At 68.2% G+C, this 17941-nt stretch overlaps 1 protein-coding gene across 3 annotated transcripts; it reads right to left on the bottom strand.

Annotated features, from left to right (window-relative positions):
• Positions 1-779: 779 nt before the first annotated feature.
• PLXNA3 (plexin A3) lies at positions 780-15426 on the bottom strand. Of its 3 annotated transcripts, XM_055338785.1 has the most exons (33): positions 14339-14440; positions 13104-13726; positions 12304-12843; positions 11712-11894; positions 10597-10725; positions 10426-10526; positions 9941-10064; positions 9697-9853; positions 9518-9617; positions 9280-9394; positions 8911-9111; positions 8701-8797; positions 8372-8562; positions 8147-8292; positions 7952-8072; positions 7718-7854; positions 7437-7607; positions 7017-7110; positions 6680-6919; positions 6462-6605; positions 6051-6285; positions 5824-5966; positions 5484-5740; positions 5312-5378; positions 5065-5211; positions 4821-4980; positions 4567-4670; positions 4254-4350; positions 3805-3995; positions 3414-3583; positions 2775-2987; positions 2444-2594; positions 780-1615 (listed from the first exon to the last, which is right to left on the bottom strand). In XM_055338785.1, the coding sequence occupies exons 2-33, from the start codon at positions 13698-13700 to the stop codon at positions 1520-1522; spliced, it is 5619 nt and encodes a 1872-aa protein (XP_055194760.1). In that variant the 5' UTR covers positions 13701-13726; positions 14339-14440; the 3' UTR covers positions 780-1519. The 3 variants fall into 3 exon arrangements, with proteins under 3 accessions (XP_055194760.1, XP_055194758.1, XP_055194759.1); XM_055338783.1 differs by lacking the exon at positions 14339-14440 and adding an exon at positions 15376-15426 and having other exon boundaries at positions 3414-3592; positions 5824-6285; XM_055338784.1 differs by having other exon boundaries at positions 5824-6285; positions 14339-14441.
• Positions 15427-17941: the final 2515 nt, after the last annotated feature.

Raw genomic sequence — 17941 nt, 5'->3', positions numbered from 1 at the left:
GCGACAACGGTCAGGCCCCTGACCTCCGCACTCCAAACCCTCCCTGGGCTCCCCTGTCCCTCCGAGAGCAGCACCTGGCCCTTCCAGTGGCGTACGCGGTTGGATGTGACCCTCGCCCCCCACATCTTCTCTGGCCTCCTCCTGTCCTCCCACCTGGTCCCTGTGACCCCGCCACACTGGTCTCCTCCCTCGTCTGCCACAGGCCAGGCCCAGGCCCCCTCAGGGCTCTTTGCTGTGGGAACTCTCTGCCCTGGGTCCGCCTGGCTCACCGCCCCCGGTGACGTTAGCAGGCCTGCGGGCGGGAAGCAGGCAGGTGCGGCCCAACGGAGACGCCGCCCAGCCACCCCCCGGGAGGAGTGTGGGTGCCACGAGGACAGTGAGGAGCCGGGCACGGAGCCCGACAAGGTCCCCCCGATGTCCTCTCAGGTCCCCAGACCCACTAGGCGGAGAAGAGGGTGGATAAGGGCAGGCGGGGGCAGCAGCGGGGACACGACCCCACACCCCAGCTGAGGGGCACTAGGCCCAGGGGGACTGTGCCGGTGGGTGTGGGTGCTGACGGGGTGGGGGAGGCTGGCAGGGGGAGCCCCCAGGGCTTTGCTGACCACGGGTGGCCACGGCCGCCCTCCCCGGATCCCAGACCCTGCACCCCCTGACCCTGCCTCCTGTTCGTGCAGAGGCTGATGCCCCCTAACCCCCGCACCTGCCCCCAGGATACCCCCCACCTGCCCCCAAGACACTTCCTCCCTCAACCTGCCCCCAGCATGAGGCCACACCCCGACTCCACGTTCCCGACGTTTAATTCGGAGAACAATCCGCGAACAGCAACAACGCAAAGTTCATGCCAGAGACGAGGAGGGGACCAGTTTGCGGCCCAGGACACGCAGCCCGACTCCTCCTCCTCCTCCGAGGGAGAGCCAAGGCCTAAGGCACGGCCCCTCTCGGCCTCGGGGGGGCCCCCCCCCACAGGGCGGCTGAGGGTGCAGGCAGGGGGGCCGGGGAGGGGAGGGCTCACCCGGGCCCCCAGACCCGCTCAGGCCCCTCCGCCAGCCCCCCGGGCTGCAGGTGCTCAGAATGCGGTCCCCCCCAGGGCGCGGAGGGGACACTGCGGCCCGGCTGCGGGGGGCCCCAAGCGCACCCTGCCCCTGCCCTGCACCCCCACCCCAAGGGCTGCTCCCCCGGCCAGGCCCCCACCCGTTGGGCCCATAGGAGGAGGAGGGGTAGCGGGGAGCACTCGGGAGGAGCCGGGAGGCTGCCGCCGACCCAGGGGAGGCCGCGGTGCCACCCGCAGATGGCGGGGGGGGGGGGACATAAATTAAATAAATAGGTGGCTGGGGTATAAATAGCGGGGGGGGGGTATTGCTGCCGCGGGGCTCAGGGCTGGGTCCCGTCCCCCTGCCCCACGCAGGGCCCGAAGGAAGGCACTCAGGAAGGGGCCCGCGCGTCCCCGGGGGCTGTTGGCCGGCGCCGCCCCACTCCAGGGCCGCCCAGGACCGCGGGCCGGGGCCGGCCGCCCCCTCGGTCAGCCGTTGCCCGACGCCAGCCCGATGATCTGCTCGAGCTTCTGGCGCAGCTTCTGCTTCCGACAGGCGGCGTCCCGGTCCAGCGCCGCCAGGACCTGCGGGGGGCCGCGAGCCGGGCTGGCGAGGGCCCCGGGCCTTCCCCGGGGGGGCGCCGCCGCCCCCGGCCCCAGCCCTTCCCCCCCGCGCCCCGCGAGTCCTCCCCCACGGCCCTCCGGCCCGCACCCCGACCTCTCCTGTGCCGGGCGCAGCCCCTGCTCGGGGCCTCCTGGCGCTCGACCATCAGTGGCCCCCGCGCCGCCCCACGCCCCGGCTTCCTGACCGCCTCCCTCCGGGGGTGGACGGGGGGGGGGCTCATTCCCGTGCCAGGAGGCCCCCCCCGCCCTCTCGGGGTTCCCCCCACCCCACCCCTGCCCGCTCCACCGCCCCGCCGCCCCCTCCCGAGTGTCCCCGGCCCCGGCTACGTGGGGCTTTCTCCCTCTGCCCCTGCTCTCTTCCGGAGGGGAGCTGGGGGGGCTCGGGGCTGCCAGGGCCGGGCTCGCAGGTCCTCACTTCCGGTAAGGAGGCATCCTCCAGTGCACACGTGTGCGCCACACGCCCGGGGGCCCTCTAGGGCTCGGCCCACCGACCCTGCGGCCTCCCCCCCCCCGCCCCAGCGCACCCGTCAGCCCATCCGTCCCCTGCACCTCCACCAACCACAGCTCCGTTCCCTGCCCAGCGGCTTGTCGCCTAGGCCTCTCAAACCCCAGCATCCCTGGAAAGCCGGGGGCCGGTTGGGCGAGGCGTCGGGAGCGATCTACAAGGTGGGCTGCGTGTCCCCCCATCCCCTCCAGCACCCTGCAGCGCCCTTCACCCTCGCTGAGCCCACCAAAGGCCCCGCCTTTGCCACCAACCGTGTCGTCAGGGCCTGTGGGCCCGGCACGCACCTCCTGGCGGTACTTGGTGACGTAGAAGTAGAGTTCGCTGAGCGCGCTTAGGATGTTGAAGTCACTGGCGTGGAGACGGGACTGCTCCACCAGGTAGGCGTCCATGTCCTGGTCGCTGATGGATGCCATCTTCGCGATGTCCCGGTAGTACCTGCCGGAACCCTGAGGCGTCACAGAGGCAAGTGCGCCCAGGCTCCTGCCGTGGCTGCCAGGCCAGTCCTGGGCCTGTCTCCTCAAGCGGACCCAGCCCAGGGAAGGGGGTGCGGAGTGGGTTCCCCGGGCGGCCTGGCCCCGCTCCCCCACCCGGCCGGGGCCGCAGGGCAGGGCGCACCTCTCCACCCAGCTCTTGTAGTTGGGGATGTCCTTGGCGTAGAGCAGCTTGTTGGATGGCGAGTCCTTGCCCAGGCGGTGCTCCGACGTGGAGCAGGAGTCCATGAACGTCTGGGCCACCACAGACAGGCAGGCGTCCGTGATGCTGCTCTTGTGGATGTCGAACACGAACTGCGGGTTCTTGATCACGTTCACCCAGAAGCGCAGGGGCAGGCTGCAAAGAGGAAGAAGCCCCCGACGCGCCCTCCCGTCACTGCTCCCTTCTCGGCTTCCTGGCTGGCCCGGGCACGTCTTGCCCACGGGCAGCCAGGGTGACACACGGACGTCAGCGGGCTTGTGTTTCAGCGTCCACCGGACCTCCAGCCTTCTGCGTCGCTGCACTCCCCCTCCGCCACAGCCGCCACAGCACCTCTGCCCCATGCTGGCCCCGCTACCAGCGTCCCACGTGCCCCACAGAGCCCACGTCCGGCGTCACGCTCACTCCTCTCTGCCTGTGCCAACACTGACGCACGTCCCCTCCTGCCCGGACACCCACTCCAGCCCCCATCAGCCACCCTACCCCGTGGTCCCCAAGTGCCGCCAAAGCACTCGTCTCCTCCAGCCACCCGTCCCCCAGCAGCAGCCCAGCACCGGGCAGTACCAGTTGCTCTTCCAGGTGTGGCGCACGTCGGGGTCACTGATCTGCCGCTGGTCGGCCTGCTCGTCCAGGAAGTCGAACATGTACTTGATGGCCAGGGGCAGGGCCGAGCCGCGGTGCGCCGTGCTGAACACCGTCTCAAAGAGGTCATCCACAAACTTCTGCAGCGTGCCCTGCGGGGGCTCAGCAAGAGCACAGGCCGTGAGGGCGCCCGGCGGGCACGTCCCCGCAGCGCACGGGGGACGTAGGGCTCCCCTGCAGGGACCACCTCGAGCCCGGCTGGGAGTTCCCGAGGCCCTCAGAGCCACCTGCTGGGTCTGACCGACCGTGGCCTCCCCCCCAGGCCGGGCCATCCGCGGGGCCGAGGCCAGGGCGGCCCGGGGCAGGCCCACACCTTGGTGGCCAGCAGCCGTGTCAGGTAGATCTCCGAGACCATCTTGCTGCCACGGTCCCCCTCGCGGTGGTCGGCGTGGTCGTGGTTCTTCACCAGGTGCCACAGCTTGGTGCCCGTTTCCTGGTCGGGCGTGATCATGGGTGCCCGAGAACGGAGGCTGTCGGGGCTGCTGGCCGTGCGCAGCAAGCTCTCTGGGGTGGGGAACAGCGCGCTGCTCAGGCCAGTGGGGTCCCGGCGGCCACGACCTCAGCTCTTGCCCCCCTCTGCTCCAGGAGCCCAGCAAGCCGAAGGGGACCTGCCCACTCTCACTGGCCCTCCCTCCCCACCTCTACGCTCTGCGAGCACCCCCAGGCGCCAGCCCACCGTTCGGAGAGGGGGCTCCCCATGACGGGTGACGCGGCCTCGAAGGGCATGGGCCTGGCAAAGGCAGCCACACCAGAGGCACGTACCATAGCGGCTGAGCGAGCGTGTAAAGGTGAAGGAGTTGGCCATGTTATAGGCGGACACCTGTTTGGGCACCAGCGCCACCAAGGAACCGTCTGTCACCTGCAAGCCCCAGAGACAGAGGGAAGCAGTGCGGGAGGCTGAGAGGCCTAGGGGCCTGAGCCAACGCCCAGGGGTGCACACGTCGGGAGGCACCCGAGGGTCCCCGAGGAGGGACCGTGAATGCAGGAGCAAGATGAGGGAGGAGGGGGCCCCAGCTCCTGTGTCCTCAGGGCAGGGCCATGGCTCCCAGGTGGAGGAAGGCCCCCAGCCCCTCACCTGGTAGTGAGCCAATGAGTTGACCCTCTTCCAGTCACACTCGATCTTGGTGGTGACATCTTCGTCCTGCAGGATGATGCGGGCCATGCGACCCTGACGCCACTCTGCAGGCCACAGACAGCCCTTGAGGTGCAGCTCAGGGTCCCCGGTCCCTGGACCTGCTCCCCTCACAGGACAGAGCCCAAGTGGGGGTGTGAAGGCCCGACAATGTCATATGGCTGCAGGGTGGGGACCAGGAGGCAAGGGCAGGTCACCTAGGTCCATGTCCTCGGCTTTGGGGCGCTGGGAGTACGGGAGGCCCTTGTACACAGCGTCCAGCAGCTTATCTTTGGCTTGGGTGATGCTGTCACAGTTGAGCACCTTCACTGGGACCTGCGCGCTGCTCTCGCCCTCCGGGAACACGCAGTGCAGGGTCTGAGCGGGAGGGGAGCACAGGCTGGGACCCGGGCGGAGCTTCCCCCCGTGCCTGGAGCCCTGCCCGCCTGGCCCCCAACTCACCAGTGTCTTATAGTCGATCTGCTGCCGAATGAGCTTATCCTCGCTCAGGGAGTAGCGGGCCTCGCCCGTGATGGCATCAATGGGGCCCTTCTCCATCTGCTGTTTGATGGCGCAGTAGAGCAGGAAAAGCGGCTCTCCGGCGCACTCCTGCGGCGTGGATGGGGGTCAGGGTGGGGGTCGAGGTCGGGCACACAGCTTGCGGCTTCCCCCCACCCCTCTGACCCTCTACCCACCGCCCCCAACGTACCTTCAGAAACTTGTGCAGCAGGAACGTGAACCAGTTGGTAAGCATCTTCTCGGCCACCGACTCGGTCCTAGGGCAGAAAGGGCGCTGGGCCGGCGGGCAGAGCAGGGGCCCAGGCGGGATGTGCTCTGGCAGGGGTGGGGGCGGCGGGGGGCGGGGCTGGGCCTCGCGGTACCTGCGCAGCAGCAACTTCGGGTGGTTCTTGCTCTGCAGGTTTTTCTCTATGAGGTCGGCCAGCAGCTGCTTGAGCAGCCCAGTGGCGTAATCGAGGCGACTCTGCAGGACCACCATGGTGAGGGAGGCCACGGTGCCGCGGTCCCGCATGGAGAAGCTGCTCTGGGCCTCCAGCGTGTGGATGAAGGTGAGCACGAAGGCGCGGCTGTGCAGCAGCTGCCCGAAGAGGCGCAGGGCCTTCTCGACGTTGGGGGGCGTCTGGGAGGGACGGCAGGTCTCAGACAGCGGGCCGGCCCCAGGGGACGGGGGACGGGGCGGGGGCGGGCAGGGCAGGGACTCACATCCAGCTCCTTGAGCACCGGATGGGCCTCGATGCCCGGGAAGAGCACGCGCACGGCGTACGTCCGGTAGTCCAGGAAAGGGATCTGCACCCCGTCCATGTGGCTTGTCAGCTCGTGGATATCCGTCTGCAGCTCAGCAAAGGCTGTGGAGGGGCAAGGAGGGAGAGTGAGCAGAGCAGGACGGGGCCCCGGGCCCCCCGCCCTGCACCCTCCCCCGTGCCAGGCACCTTCCTTGCATTCCAGAGCCACGCGGGACTCCAGGTTGTCCATCTGGAGCTGAAGCCGCTTGAGCGTGCGGTCGGCATCCTGCGTCTTCCGCTTATAGGCCACCAGCACGGCGGCGATGGCCAGCAGCAGGAGGCCGCCGCCCGCCGCCAGGCCCACCGTGGCCGGCAGGGTCAGCGCCCGGTCCGCCGTGATGTGCAGGGTTCCCAGCCAGAACTCCAGGCCGCCTACCAGCACCTGCACGCCGTGCTCGCCGTGAGCCCGCCTCCCTGGGCCCCGGGCCCTCCCCACGCGCCCCTGCCGGCCTCCCCGGGCCCTCCCCGCGTGCCCCTGCCGGCCTCCCCGGCCCCGGTGCCCTCCTCGCGTGCCCCTGCCGGCCTCCCCGGCCCCCGTGGCCTCCCCACCCCACCCACCATGACAGGCTGCCGGCCCGTCTGGCTCGGTGAGTCGCACAGGAGCTGCGTGTCGGAGACGGTGAGCGCGCAGGGCTGGCCCCCGATCAGCACCGTGTAGTTGAGGCGGGAACTGCCAGCTGCCGCGGGGATCAGATTCTTGCCCTGCGGGTGGGGGACACGGTCAGCCGGGGGCGCCCAGCCCCCTGCCTCTCCCGGTCTCTGTGCCTCACTCGTACCTTCAACACTACGTGGGAGCCAGGCTTGACGTCCAGGACACCAGAGGGCCCAAGTGGCTCAAAGCTGGGGTCAGGGTAGTAGGTAAAGGAGGACCGGTTCAGGGAGCGGGCTGTCTGCACGTGATCCAGCAGGAAGCCAAACTCGTCCGGGTGTTCACCCTGGGCCTGGGGCTGGGGCCGCCCCAGGAAGATGCCGGGGGCCTTACAGAGCATGGCAGTGTCGTTGATCACCTGGCATGTCTGCGGGAACGAGGGCGAGCAACCTGGCACGTGAGGGCACAGGGGGCAGGGGCGGGGCGGGGGTGGGCAGGGCATGGTGTGGGCCACTGGTACTCACGTTGATGGTCTCGATGCCCCGGTACTTGGCCCGGACCCGGGGCTCCTGGACTGTCAGCAGGTGGGTCCCGCTCACGGTGATGGCAGTGCTTCCACTGGGGGCAGTTGGGGAGGGGAGCCTGAGGCCCACTCCCCAACTATGTCCCCCTGCCCCCCGCAACTGCCCCCAAGCTAGCTCTGGAAGGTTATCAAGGCTGCTGGGGAGCCCAGGGCCCCTCCATGTAGGGTGCGTGGTGAACGCCAGGGGCTGTGTTGTTGGGAGGACTCTCCCATCTGGCGATGAGGGCTCGGGCTCACCGGATGTGTAACTCAGCGCCCAAGGCCCTGGTCACCAGGCAAGGCCCCGGGACAGGAGCTCAGGGCCACAGTCCCTGATCCCCACCGATGCTGACCAGGCTCCCCGTCTCTCCTAGAGTCTTACTTGATTATGCTCCAGGTAGGCTCAAGGCGAGTGACAGTGGGGTCCTGGGTGTAGGTGTAGAGGACTCCAGGGCTGGAGATGTTGGCGCGGTCGATGGCCAGGGTGATGGGGGCCTGGCTGGGGCCCAGGGTGGACACGGGCGAGATACACACGATTGCCTCCGCGTCTCTCCTATGTGGGCAAGGGGGGCATTCAGGGCAGGCGGCCCGGGCCCACGACCCGTCCCGTCCTCGGGGCCTCCTGCCCAATGCCCAGGCCGGGGCTGACGGGGCCCTGCCCACCTCACAAACTGGCACTCGCCATCTCTCACAGTCACCATGACCCTGCTGCCGGCATCCAGAGAGCTCCCGGAGATGGTGAGCCGTGTGCCCCCGGACGCCGGGCCCCGACTGGGACTCACGCGGTCAAATGCTGGGGTCTGTGGGAGAAGCAGCCCTGAGGGGAGGGAGGAGGCAGCCCGATGGGGGTGGGGGGTCAGAAGGGGTGGCAGCGGAAAGGGCAGGCAGCCCACGCACCACAAAGCTGTAGAGCTGCTCGGACTGCGTCCGGAAGTCAGCGGAACAGTCGCCCACACAGAGCTCCGCAGGCCCTGGCGGCGGGCTGGGCACCAGCGACTCCTCCATCTCACACACGATCCTAGGGGTCGATCGGAGCCAGTGAGGGCAGGCGCGGGCGGCCCAGGGCCCAGGCACCCGCACGGCCGCACTCACCTTTCGGCGCTGACGTACTCAGAGGGGATGGAGTTGCAGCGCACGCCTGCCACCCGCAGGCCCACCTCGCGGTAGCTGAGGCCCAGGTTCTCGCCCACGATGGTGACCCGCGTGCCTCCCTCCTTGGGGCCCATGAGCGGGTGGATCTGCAGAGCAGGAGAGGCGAGAGGGTGAGGCCAGAGTCGCGGGCGCCCGGCAGACAGACCGGGGGCGAGGGCGGCCGACCTGGGCGATGCGGGGGTGGCTGCAGCGGGTGCCCTTCTGGCTCGGGTGCATCCAGTTGGTCTTGGGCGCCGGGCAGTGGGCCCGCAGCTGGCACCTGTGCTCCGAGACGCACCAGCCGCAGTTGAAGCGAGGGTCGGCCTTGAGGCAGAGGCCGCAGCTGGGCCGCTGCGCCCAGCACTTATACAGGAGAGCTGCGGGCAGAGGGCGCTGCTGGTGGGGGGGCAGCTGCAGGCAGCCGGGGGCGCTGGGACCCCGACGAAGGGTCTCCCCTCCCACCTTCCCGGCCCCAGCTCATGCCAACTGCGGCCCAGGACCATCCCGCCCCTTACCTCGGAAGGTGGCAGGCTTGTCGATGGGGAAGTCCCCGTCCCAGACCACAGAGAAGTCCAGCTCGGTGTCACCGTACTCGTCGCCCTCATAGGAGTACTGGGAGAGAGGGACCGCGTGACCCCAAGAAGGCGTGCCAACGCCCGGCGGGAGAGCGGGGCGCCCCGGAGCCCCCACCCGCCCCAGCACCCCCAGCCCGGCCCGGGCCGCACCGAGGCGTTCTGGCACTGCACGCTGCTGCTGTTGAAGCGCACGGCGGGCACCCGCTGCTGGCGCCCCTGCACCCGGACCACGCACTCGTAGTTCTTCTGGCCCGACTGGGGCTGCGGCAGGTTCTTGGCCCGCAGGGTGAGGGGCTGCATGACGCCCACCGGGATCAGGAGGTCCCCGCTGGGCAGGATCTCAGGGCAGCCCTGAGGGGAGAACGTGCCCGTCAGCCACACGCCCACCGCCACCGTCTGGACCCAGCGGGGCCGGCCCCGGGTTCAAGGGGCTCCAAGGAACCAGTGAGACGAAAGGCAGAAAAGCCAGCGGGCAGCCCCCGTGGAGCCCAGCCCCCTCGCGCCCGGCACCCGCCTCACCTCAGGGCTGTGGACCCTGCCCTCCTGGAAGGAGCACTCGTGGGGGTGGCTGGTACACACGTGGCGGTACTTACACCAGTGGCAGGGGTAAGGGCTGCTAACGCAGGACATGCACCTGCGGGGGAGAGGCTTCACGAGTCACAGAGAAGTCTCTCTCCTACGGAGGCCCGCACGAGGACGCAGCAAGGGACAGGGACAGAGCGACGTGGGGACAGGGCGGGGAAAGGCCACGACTCACGACTGGAGCGCGCTGCAGTTGTAGAGGACGAAGTCCACGCCGGCGAACTTCACGCCAGTCTCCCTGGAGAGCAGCCGCAGCCGCACGGTGCGCGTGGCCCCTGCGGCGAGCCCAGGGGCGGCGGTGAGCAAGCCGGGGACCGGAGGCGCCCCCAGCCCGGAGAGCCCCAGCCCACTGACCGTGCCCCCGGGTGAGCGCCCGGAGCTCCTGCGGGGACGGCGAGGGGCACTGCAGCTCCCCGGAGGGCAGCAGGACGGCCTCGCTCGGCGTCGCCTCCTCAAAGGCACAGCTCACACCGGCGCGGAGGTCTGGCACGTTGCGCATGGCCAGCGTCAGCTGGGAGAGGCACACGAGTCAGGGCAGGAGGCGCCCCCGTGCGCCCCGCCGCGCGCCCCGCCACAGCCCGCCCACCACGCCACTCACCTGCACCCCGGGGGATGTCACCGAAACGTTGTTAGGCCGGACCCGCACCTGGACACACTTGCTCAGCTCCTCGGCAAAGCCGTGGGGGGCGGAGGCGCCCGGACAAGCCCCTTGGCGGCAGCACCTGTGTGGGATCGGGCCGGAGCCGGCTAGGCAGCTGCCCCGGAGGGCCCTGGCCAGGGGTGCGCTGGCGCTCTGGAGGGAAGAGGGGACACCCGGCCCAGCCCGTAGTGCCAGGCAACGGCGCGCTTTGGCCTCATCCCCCGGAGTGCAAGGGCCGTCACTGGGGACGTGGGTTCTGCTCATTAGTCGGATGAAGCAGAAGGGGAAGGCGGATGAGGCCACAAGGGCACGACTGGGAGGAACAGGCACGTGGGCGGGGGCAGGCAGTGCCCCCCCAAGCAACAGCCGGCCTCGCTGGCTCCTCCCCAGAGCAGGGCCGCTCCAAAGCCAGCCTCCCACCGGTCCCCCGCCGCCACCCTCACCTGTGCTGCAGCACACACCAGCCGCAGTGGGGGTCCCCGGAGCCGAGGCAGGCTGCGCAGCTCGCGTACTGCTCGCAGGTCTCCACCGGGAGCTGGCTCACCTGGGGACAGGTGCATCAGTACCCACCCCGCCCCCACCCTGCCGCCCGCCGCCGCCCGCCACGGGCCCACCTGCTTCTCACTCAGGAGGTAGATGTGCCGGTGGTCAGGGCTAAAGAGCAGGTCTCGGAGAATGGGGCTGCCATCCACCACAGGCACCGTCTCGTAGAGGTGGGCATACTGGGAGCCATCAACCCGGACCTGGGCCGCAAGAGATGCCAGCCTGAGGCCAGAGCGCCACCACACGCACCCAGGAAGTCCTCTTATCAAGGCGGGGCCTTCCCAGGCTCGACCAAACTGAAGCTGGGCCCAGTGGGGCCCGGCACCCGACCTGCCCACTACCCCAGGCCCGCACAGGCAGGGAAAGGAGGGTCCGAAGGCCACCCTGGAGGCTGTTGAAGGTGACTCAGCCACTCAAAGAGGCCCCCAAGAAAGAGAGACGGGGAGATTAATGTCGCCTACGCTGAGGGGAGAGGGGTGAGTGCTCCAGTAGGAAGGCTTTTTAGGGGGATGACACCGTCCTGGAACAAGAGAGCGGTGAGGGCTGCCCGGCCCTGCGAGCTTGCTGAAAGCACGGAGAGGCACACTGTAGAGGGGGAGCAGCGTGTGGTTTGGGAACGATGCCTCCCAACGAGGGCCCGAGAGGGGAGCAGACCAGGCCCCCAAGAACCCAGCAGCTCCCTTTACAAACCTGCCCCCACCCCCCGCCGTTCTCAGACCTCAGGGGGGCAGCTCCATAGCTGCCCAGTGTGCCAGCGGGTGAGCACGTGGAGGCCGTCCTGACTCCTTCCCTTCAGAGCTGGACACTGGAGCTCCCGTGCGTCTCTCCCTTCCCACTACCCTCTGCCCCGGAATGGAAGCGGCCCCGGTGTCCGCGAGGGGACAAGAGCACACAGTGGATTGCATCCAAACTTCTTCCTCGTTAATGCAACTGAGGACTCGGCAATGATGGCTCAGCCAGGGCCCTGCTCGCTTAACAGGGACACCCTGAGACGGGTCTGGGCTGTCACACAGCCGGCAATTGAGGCCACGGCAGGCACTGGTGCTGGTGAGTGCGGACGACCGAGGAGCCACCCGTGCAGTGTGGCCGGGTCTCCAGGGCCCGGCCTGGAAGTCCGCCTTCCCCCGTGGGCCGGGTCCCCTTCAGGGCCTCGCAGTGCACGATCCTGCCCGAGCCCCCGGCCTACCTTCTTCAGACTGCCGTTGCGAGTGCCGATGAAGACCACGGAGTGCTGGCGGTAGGTGTAGGCAGCCACGCTGGCCATGCCGTCACTGCTGTCGGCCAGCAGGGGCAGCCCCTCGATCACATGCAGGCCACCCAGGGGCTGGTTCAACACCAGCCCGCAGAAGTTTCCATTTATCTGCATGGGCTGGTGAAATAGGAGGGATAGAGTGAGAGTCAGAGCTTGGGGGCACCAGCTGGACCGAGGCCACGAGACCCCATATTCTGGAAGGAAGCGGGATGCGGAACTGGCTTCCCAGCAGCCAAGACCAACTGGTCGCCCTGGGACCTCACGGGAAGGCAGGGGCTGAGGAGCAGGAGCGGGGAGGGGAGGGGGAGGCGGCAGGCGGCCCCAGGCCCAGATCCGAGGCCTGCAAGACGGGGCTGCCTGGGAGCGGGAGCCGGCCGCCGGCCGGGCCGGGCCGCGCACAGGAGGGGCCAGGGTAGGCCGCGAACAGAGAGAAGGCAGGCCGGGGAAGGAAGGACCGGCGAGGCCGGGAGCTCCGGGCCGCACAGCACCCAGGCGGGGCCGCGGCCAGGGGCGAGGGCGCGCTCACAGTATTGATGCAGGGCAGCTCCTTGTTCAGCAGCCAGGGCAGGGCCAGCGTGCCTTCCCCGCGGTAGCAGGACTGGATGCGGCGCCGGATGTGCGCGTTGATGTTGCTGAGGGTAAAGAGGCAGAGGATGGTCTGCCGCGGCGGGCTGGCCCGGTTCTTCTGGCCCTGAGAGAAGACGGTGAAGAGGACGTCCTCGTCGGGCGGCACCCCCAGGTCCTGGGCCAGCAGCACGCCGGGCTTGGCCAGGTGGGCACTCTGCACCAGGCGGTATTCCACGCCCCGCCAGGAGCAGCCGATGGGGAACTCGACGTAAGAGTAGAACTCCGAGTCCCCAGCGCACATGCGCACGATCTTGGACGTGAAGAACTTCTCGCCCGCCGTGTCCAGCAGCGTCTGCTGCGTGTCCAGCTGCAGCGTCAGGAAGTACACGAAGGAGGCGCTCACGAAGCCATAGATGTAGTAGATGTCGAAGGCGGGGTACAAGGACAGCGTGTCCGAGGGGATCTTGATCTGCGAGGAGACAAACTCGTCCTGGTACACCTGGGGAGCAGGGTGACGAGAGCATGGGCTCCCAAAGCCTGGCCTCGCGGCCCCCACGGCCCCACTCCAGCCCTGCTCCCACAACACGGCCCCTGCCGTGGCCAGGAAGGCCACAGAGGGTGCGCGGCCCCATCCTACACCCTGGCCGTGCCCGTGCCCCGCAGCCGCCCCCCTCTCGGACCGGGGCTCTTGCCAAGGCGCCGATGGCGGGGCAGGGGGCCTGCCGGCGGCCGGGAGTGTGGGGGCGCGGGCTCACCCACCAGACTGAACATGTCGGCGCTGTCCTCGTCGCTGATGAGCTTGCGGGAGCTGAGGGTGGGGAAGTACTCCGACTTGCCGTCCACGGCCGTGCCCACGAACAGCTTGCTGGGCCCCTGGCCCTGCTCCACAATGACCCCGGCCATGGAGTCCGGCTCCTGAGCCCCTGACAGGTAGTGTTCCTTGCGGTGGTGGGGCTCCCCCAGCTTGAAGAGGTCATCGAGGCGCAGGAACTGGCAGATGCCCTGCCAGATGCTGCCGCAGGCCACCAGGCGGCGGGCCGCGTAGTCAATGAGCAGCAGCTTGTTCACGTTGTCCACAGGTGCCAGGCGGTGGGCACACACGCGCATGCTGGGGGGCGGGTAACAGCGGGCATTGTCCTCCACGGGCCCCGTGACGTGGGCCCGCAGCTCGGTCAGGTTGGGGGCCAGCTTGAAGACGCGGTTCACTGCACCCACGAACACCTCCCCGGTGACCCGGTGCACGGCCAGGTGGGTGAGCGTAGTGTCTGTCACCAAGAAGGCAGGGAAGGGCCTGCTGCTGCCCACGGCCCCCGCCACGGCAGGGAGCACCAGCAGGAGGAGGCAGGCAGCAGGCATGGCCGGCAGCTGCGCCGGGCACCGGCCTGTCGGGGCAGAAAGCAAGTGCCAATCAGCGGCCCCCAGCGGGCGCGCCCCGGCCGCGGGCGGTGGGGCCACTCGTCCGCCCCCAGACCAGAGTCCCAGGTGGTGACCGCGGCCGGCGGGACGGGCCTCCGCCAGGGCGCAGGAGCGAGCCGCGGGCGCAGGCAGGCTTGCGGGCCATCAATCATCCCCCAGCCCCCGCTGGAAGGGAGCCAGGAGGCCTCCCCTCAGCCGGGCCACACCCAAGGGGGCAGCAGAGCCAGATGCTGGGGAAGGAAGGCGGGAGGCCCGCCCAGAACGAGACCCCAAACAGCACATCCCGGAGGCGATGGTGGCCGGCCACACACCAGAGCCGCTGTGGGCGCGCCCCGGGCCACAGAGCCACCCCACGCCCAAGTCGGGGGGAAGGGGAAAGGCAGAGAGTGAAGAATCACGAGTGTGTGTGTTGGGTGGGAGGGGGGACAGCACTGCAGAGTGGCACTGCCACCGGGAGACCCAGGCCCGAGGTGTGAGGCACGCGGGTCTGGGGTGGCCCCAGCGCCAGCACGTCCCCCTCGCCACCCCGGGGCCTCCGTGAGCTGGCCGTCCCGGGGCCTGGTGTGTGGCCTACGCACCGCCACACAAAGCCGAGCTGTGCCTGTCCCCACAGCCACGCGCCGAGACACAGAAGTCAGCCTCTGCTCAGGCGCACCAGCCAGATGGCCCCGGCAGCAGAGCGCCTCTCCCTCAAATCCAGGGGCAGCCGCGGGAGGGGCGGTGTGGGGGGCACCAGGCGCCCCGGGGAGCATGCGAGGTCCCCAAGTAGGCAAGGCCTTGGGGGCGGGGCCGGGGCCAGTGTGCGGGGTGCCCAGCTCGGCCAGGTCGGCACCCCCAGGCCACACCCAGCTCCAGGCAGCAAAGGCAGCAGAGCCGGCGGTGGCGGCCGGCGGTGCAGGGCTCGTGCTACCCTGTCTGCGCGCCAGCCCCCAGGGACACCCAAGGTACCGGCTTGGGGCGCAGGGCAGCGAAGGGACAAGGCCCGGGAGACAGGAGCTGGGAGACGCCTTTGCTACAAGGAACAGGCCCTGCTCGAGGCCGCAGAGTCCGGTTCACGCTGCTCGTCTCTCTGGGGCTCTTTTGTCGGGTCTGCATGCTGGACCCCCGATGCCGCGGCCAGGGAAGGAAGGGGGGCGCAAGGCAAGGGGCCGCATCGCACCCCAACCTCCTGCATGCCCCGCAGGGATGGAGGCGCACGCAGGCCGGGAGGGGGGGCAGGGGCAGGCTGCGCACCCCCGGCCCAACCCAACGTCCACCTGTAAGCGGGAGCCCGAGGGGGCGGCCCGAGTCCGAGGCGGCTGCAGCGCCCGCCCGCAGCGCCCTCGGTGCCGCGGCCCGCAACCCTGCCCGCGCAGGGGCGCCCTCGGCCGGGCCCGAGTGCCGAGTGGGCGCAGGCGCCGCCACAGTCCTTGCAGGGGCCGCTCCTTGGCCACAAAGGGTCCCCATGGGGCCGGGAGCCGGGCTCGGACCGGCCGTCCTCGGGGCGCTGGGCACGAAGGACCGGCGAGGCCGGCGCCCGCAGCGCCCCACGGGCAGGGCCCGACCCCCGAGGCCGAGCCCCGGGCCGCCGAGCCGCCTGGCCGCGCGCGGGCGGCGGGGCGCGGGGGCCACCTACCTGCCCGTCCCTCCGCTGCCGCGGCTCCGGGTGGCCGCCCGCCAGCCACGTGGACGCGCCCCCGAGCCCCACCGCGGCCCCGCGCGCGCGCCCCCGCCGCCGCGCCCCGCGCGCGCCCCCGCCGCCGCCCACACACTGGGCAGGCCCGCGGCCGCCGGGGCCTTTTAAGCCCGGACCGTACCACCGCGCCGCGCGGGGGCGCCCGGGGAGGCCGGCGGGCGGGCGGGGGGCCCGGAGGCGCGCCGCCCCCGCCCCCGCCCCCCCCGCACAATGGCCGCGGCCGCGCCTCTCCGCCCCGCCCCCCGCGCCCCCGGCCCGCGCGCCCCGCCACACCCCCTCGGCCCCGCGCGCTGGCGCCGCCGCGCACACGCCCCGCCCCGCCCGGCGCCCGAGGCGCGGCCCGGCCACCTGCTGCGGGAGCGGCCGGCCCCGGGGCCTGGGAGGCGCCGAGGCCGGGCGGCGCGGAGCCTGCTCGCGTGGTGCCGCCAGGTGCGGCGGGGACGGGGGCGGCCGCCCTGCCCTGGGCCTTCCAAGTAGCTCTGTTGAGCTACGACGCACCTGTCACACGACACCTGTCGTTGAAAGCCAGACGCTCGATGACCTGCAGCATATCCACAGACTCGGGCCACCATCGCGCCGCCAAACTCGAGGACATGGCCCCCCCCGGGGGGGACCCCCGGACTCCCAGCAGTCACCGCCCCACCCCCGTAAGCTACTTTCGGACGCTGGGTGTGCCTGTTCTGCGCACATCATGCGCGTAGACCCACGCATTCCGCGCGTGTCGCTGCTGTCTGCGTCCCTTCCCTGGGCCGCGGTGCCTCCGAGGCTCATGCTGTTGCAGCGTAGATCGAGCTTTGTTTTTTTTAGGGCCAAATAATATTCCCCTGCATGAACATACCGCATTCCACGGGTGCGTTCAGGGGCTGCTGGGCATCTGGGAGCGTCTATCTTCTCCCTGCTGTGAATAATGCTGTTAGGGACATTTGCGTACAGACTTTCTTTTTTTATTCGCAAAGATTTTATTTATTCATCAGACGCACACAGAGAGACAGAAGCAGAAACACAGGCAGAGGGAGAAGCAGCAGGGAGCCCGACGTGGGACTCGAACCTCGGTCTCCAGGATCACGCCCTGGGCCGAAGGCAGTGCTAAACCGCTGGGCCTCCCGGGCTGCCCCTGTATACAGATTTTCATTTCCCTTCCACCTAGGGGTGGGATCTCTGGGTCACGTGATACCTATTTTTAACATTTTGAGAAAAACGGCCAAAGAGCTTTCCTTTTTTTTTAGATTTATTTTTTATTGGTGTTCAATTTGCCAACATACAGAATAACACCCAGTGCTCATCCCGTCAAGTGTCCCCCTCAGTGCCCGTCACCCAGTCACCCCCACCCCCACCCCCCTCCCCTTCCACCACCCCTAGTTCGTTTCCCAGAGTTAGGAGTCTCTCGTGTTCTGTCCCCTCCCTGATATTTCCCACTCATTTTCTCTCCTTACCCCTTTATTCCCTTTCACTATTATTCATATTCCCCAAATGAATGAGAACATACACTGTTTGTCCTTCTCCGACTGACTTACTTCACTCAGCATAATACCCTCCAGTTCCATCCACGTTGAAGCAAATGGTGGGTATTTGTCGTTTCTAATGGCTGAGGAATATTCCATTGTATACACAAACCACATCTTCTTTATCCATCATCTTTCGATGGACACCGAGGCTCCTTCCACAATTTGGCTATTGTGGACATGGCTGCTAGAAACATCGGGGTGCAGGTGTCCCGGTGTTTCACTGCATCTGCATCTTTGGGGTAAATCCCCAGCAGTGCAATCGCTGGGTCGTAGGGCAGGTCTATCTTTAACGCTTTGAGGAACCTCCACACAGTTTTCCAGAGTGGCTGCACCAGGTCACATTCCCACCAACAGTGCAGGAGGGTTCCCCTTCCTCCACATCCTGGCGAACCCTTAGTATCTGACTTTGTTTCTACCCTCCTGGTGGCTGTGAGATGATACCTCATGCCAATTTGCATTTCCCTGATGAATAATGACGTTGGGCACATCCTCGTGAGTTTGCTGGCCATTTGTAGATCTCCTGTGACACGAGCAATGTGACACGTCTGCTCCAGGTCTTTGCCCATCTTGTGCTGGGCCCTCTGTGCTGTTGTCAAGTTGTATGAGCTCTAAATATATTCGGGTTCTTAATCCCTTATAATTCGCAAATATTTTCTCTCATGCTCTGGGTTCTCTTTTCACCTTCCTGAGAGTGTGCTTAGATGCACAAAAGTTTTGAATTTGGATGACATGTGCCGGAGCCTTCATTGTTGCTTGTGTTTGTTAGAGCTAAGGAACTGTGGTTTCATCCAAGGTCACAAAGATTTACCGCTCTGCTTTGTAATATGAGTTTTATAGTTTTTGCTCTTAAATTTAGGTCTCTGGCTCCAGTCAGGGTTAGTCTTTGCATATAATGTGAGGTTGTGGTCCAGCTTCATTCTTTTGCATGTGGCTGCTCTGCCATTTGTTAAAAAAGGATATTCTAGGGATCCCTGGGTGGCGCAGCGGTTTGGCGCCTGCCT

This window comes from Nyctereutes procyonoides, unplaced genomic scaffold (genome assembly GCF_905146905.1).
Source record: "Nyctereutes procyonoides isolate TBG_1078 unplaced genomic scaffold, NYPRO_anot_genome, whole genome shotgun sequence".
In the NCBI taxonomy this organism is placed as follows: domain Eukaryota; kingdom Metazoa; phylum Chordata; class Mammalia; order Carnivora; family Canidae; genus Nyctereutes; species Nyctereutes procyonoides.
This window is presented reverse-complemented; position numbering and strand designations above follow the sequence as displayed.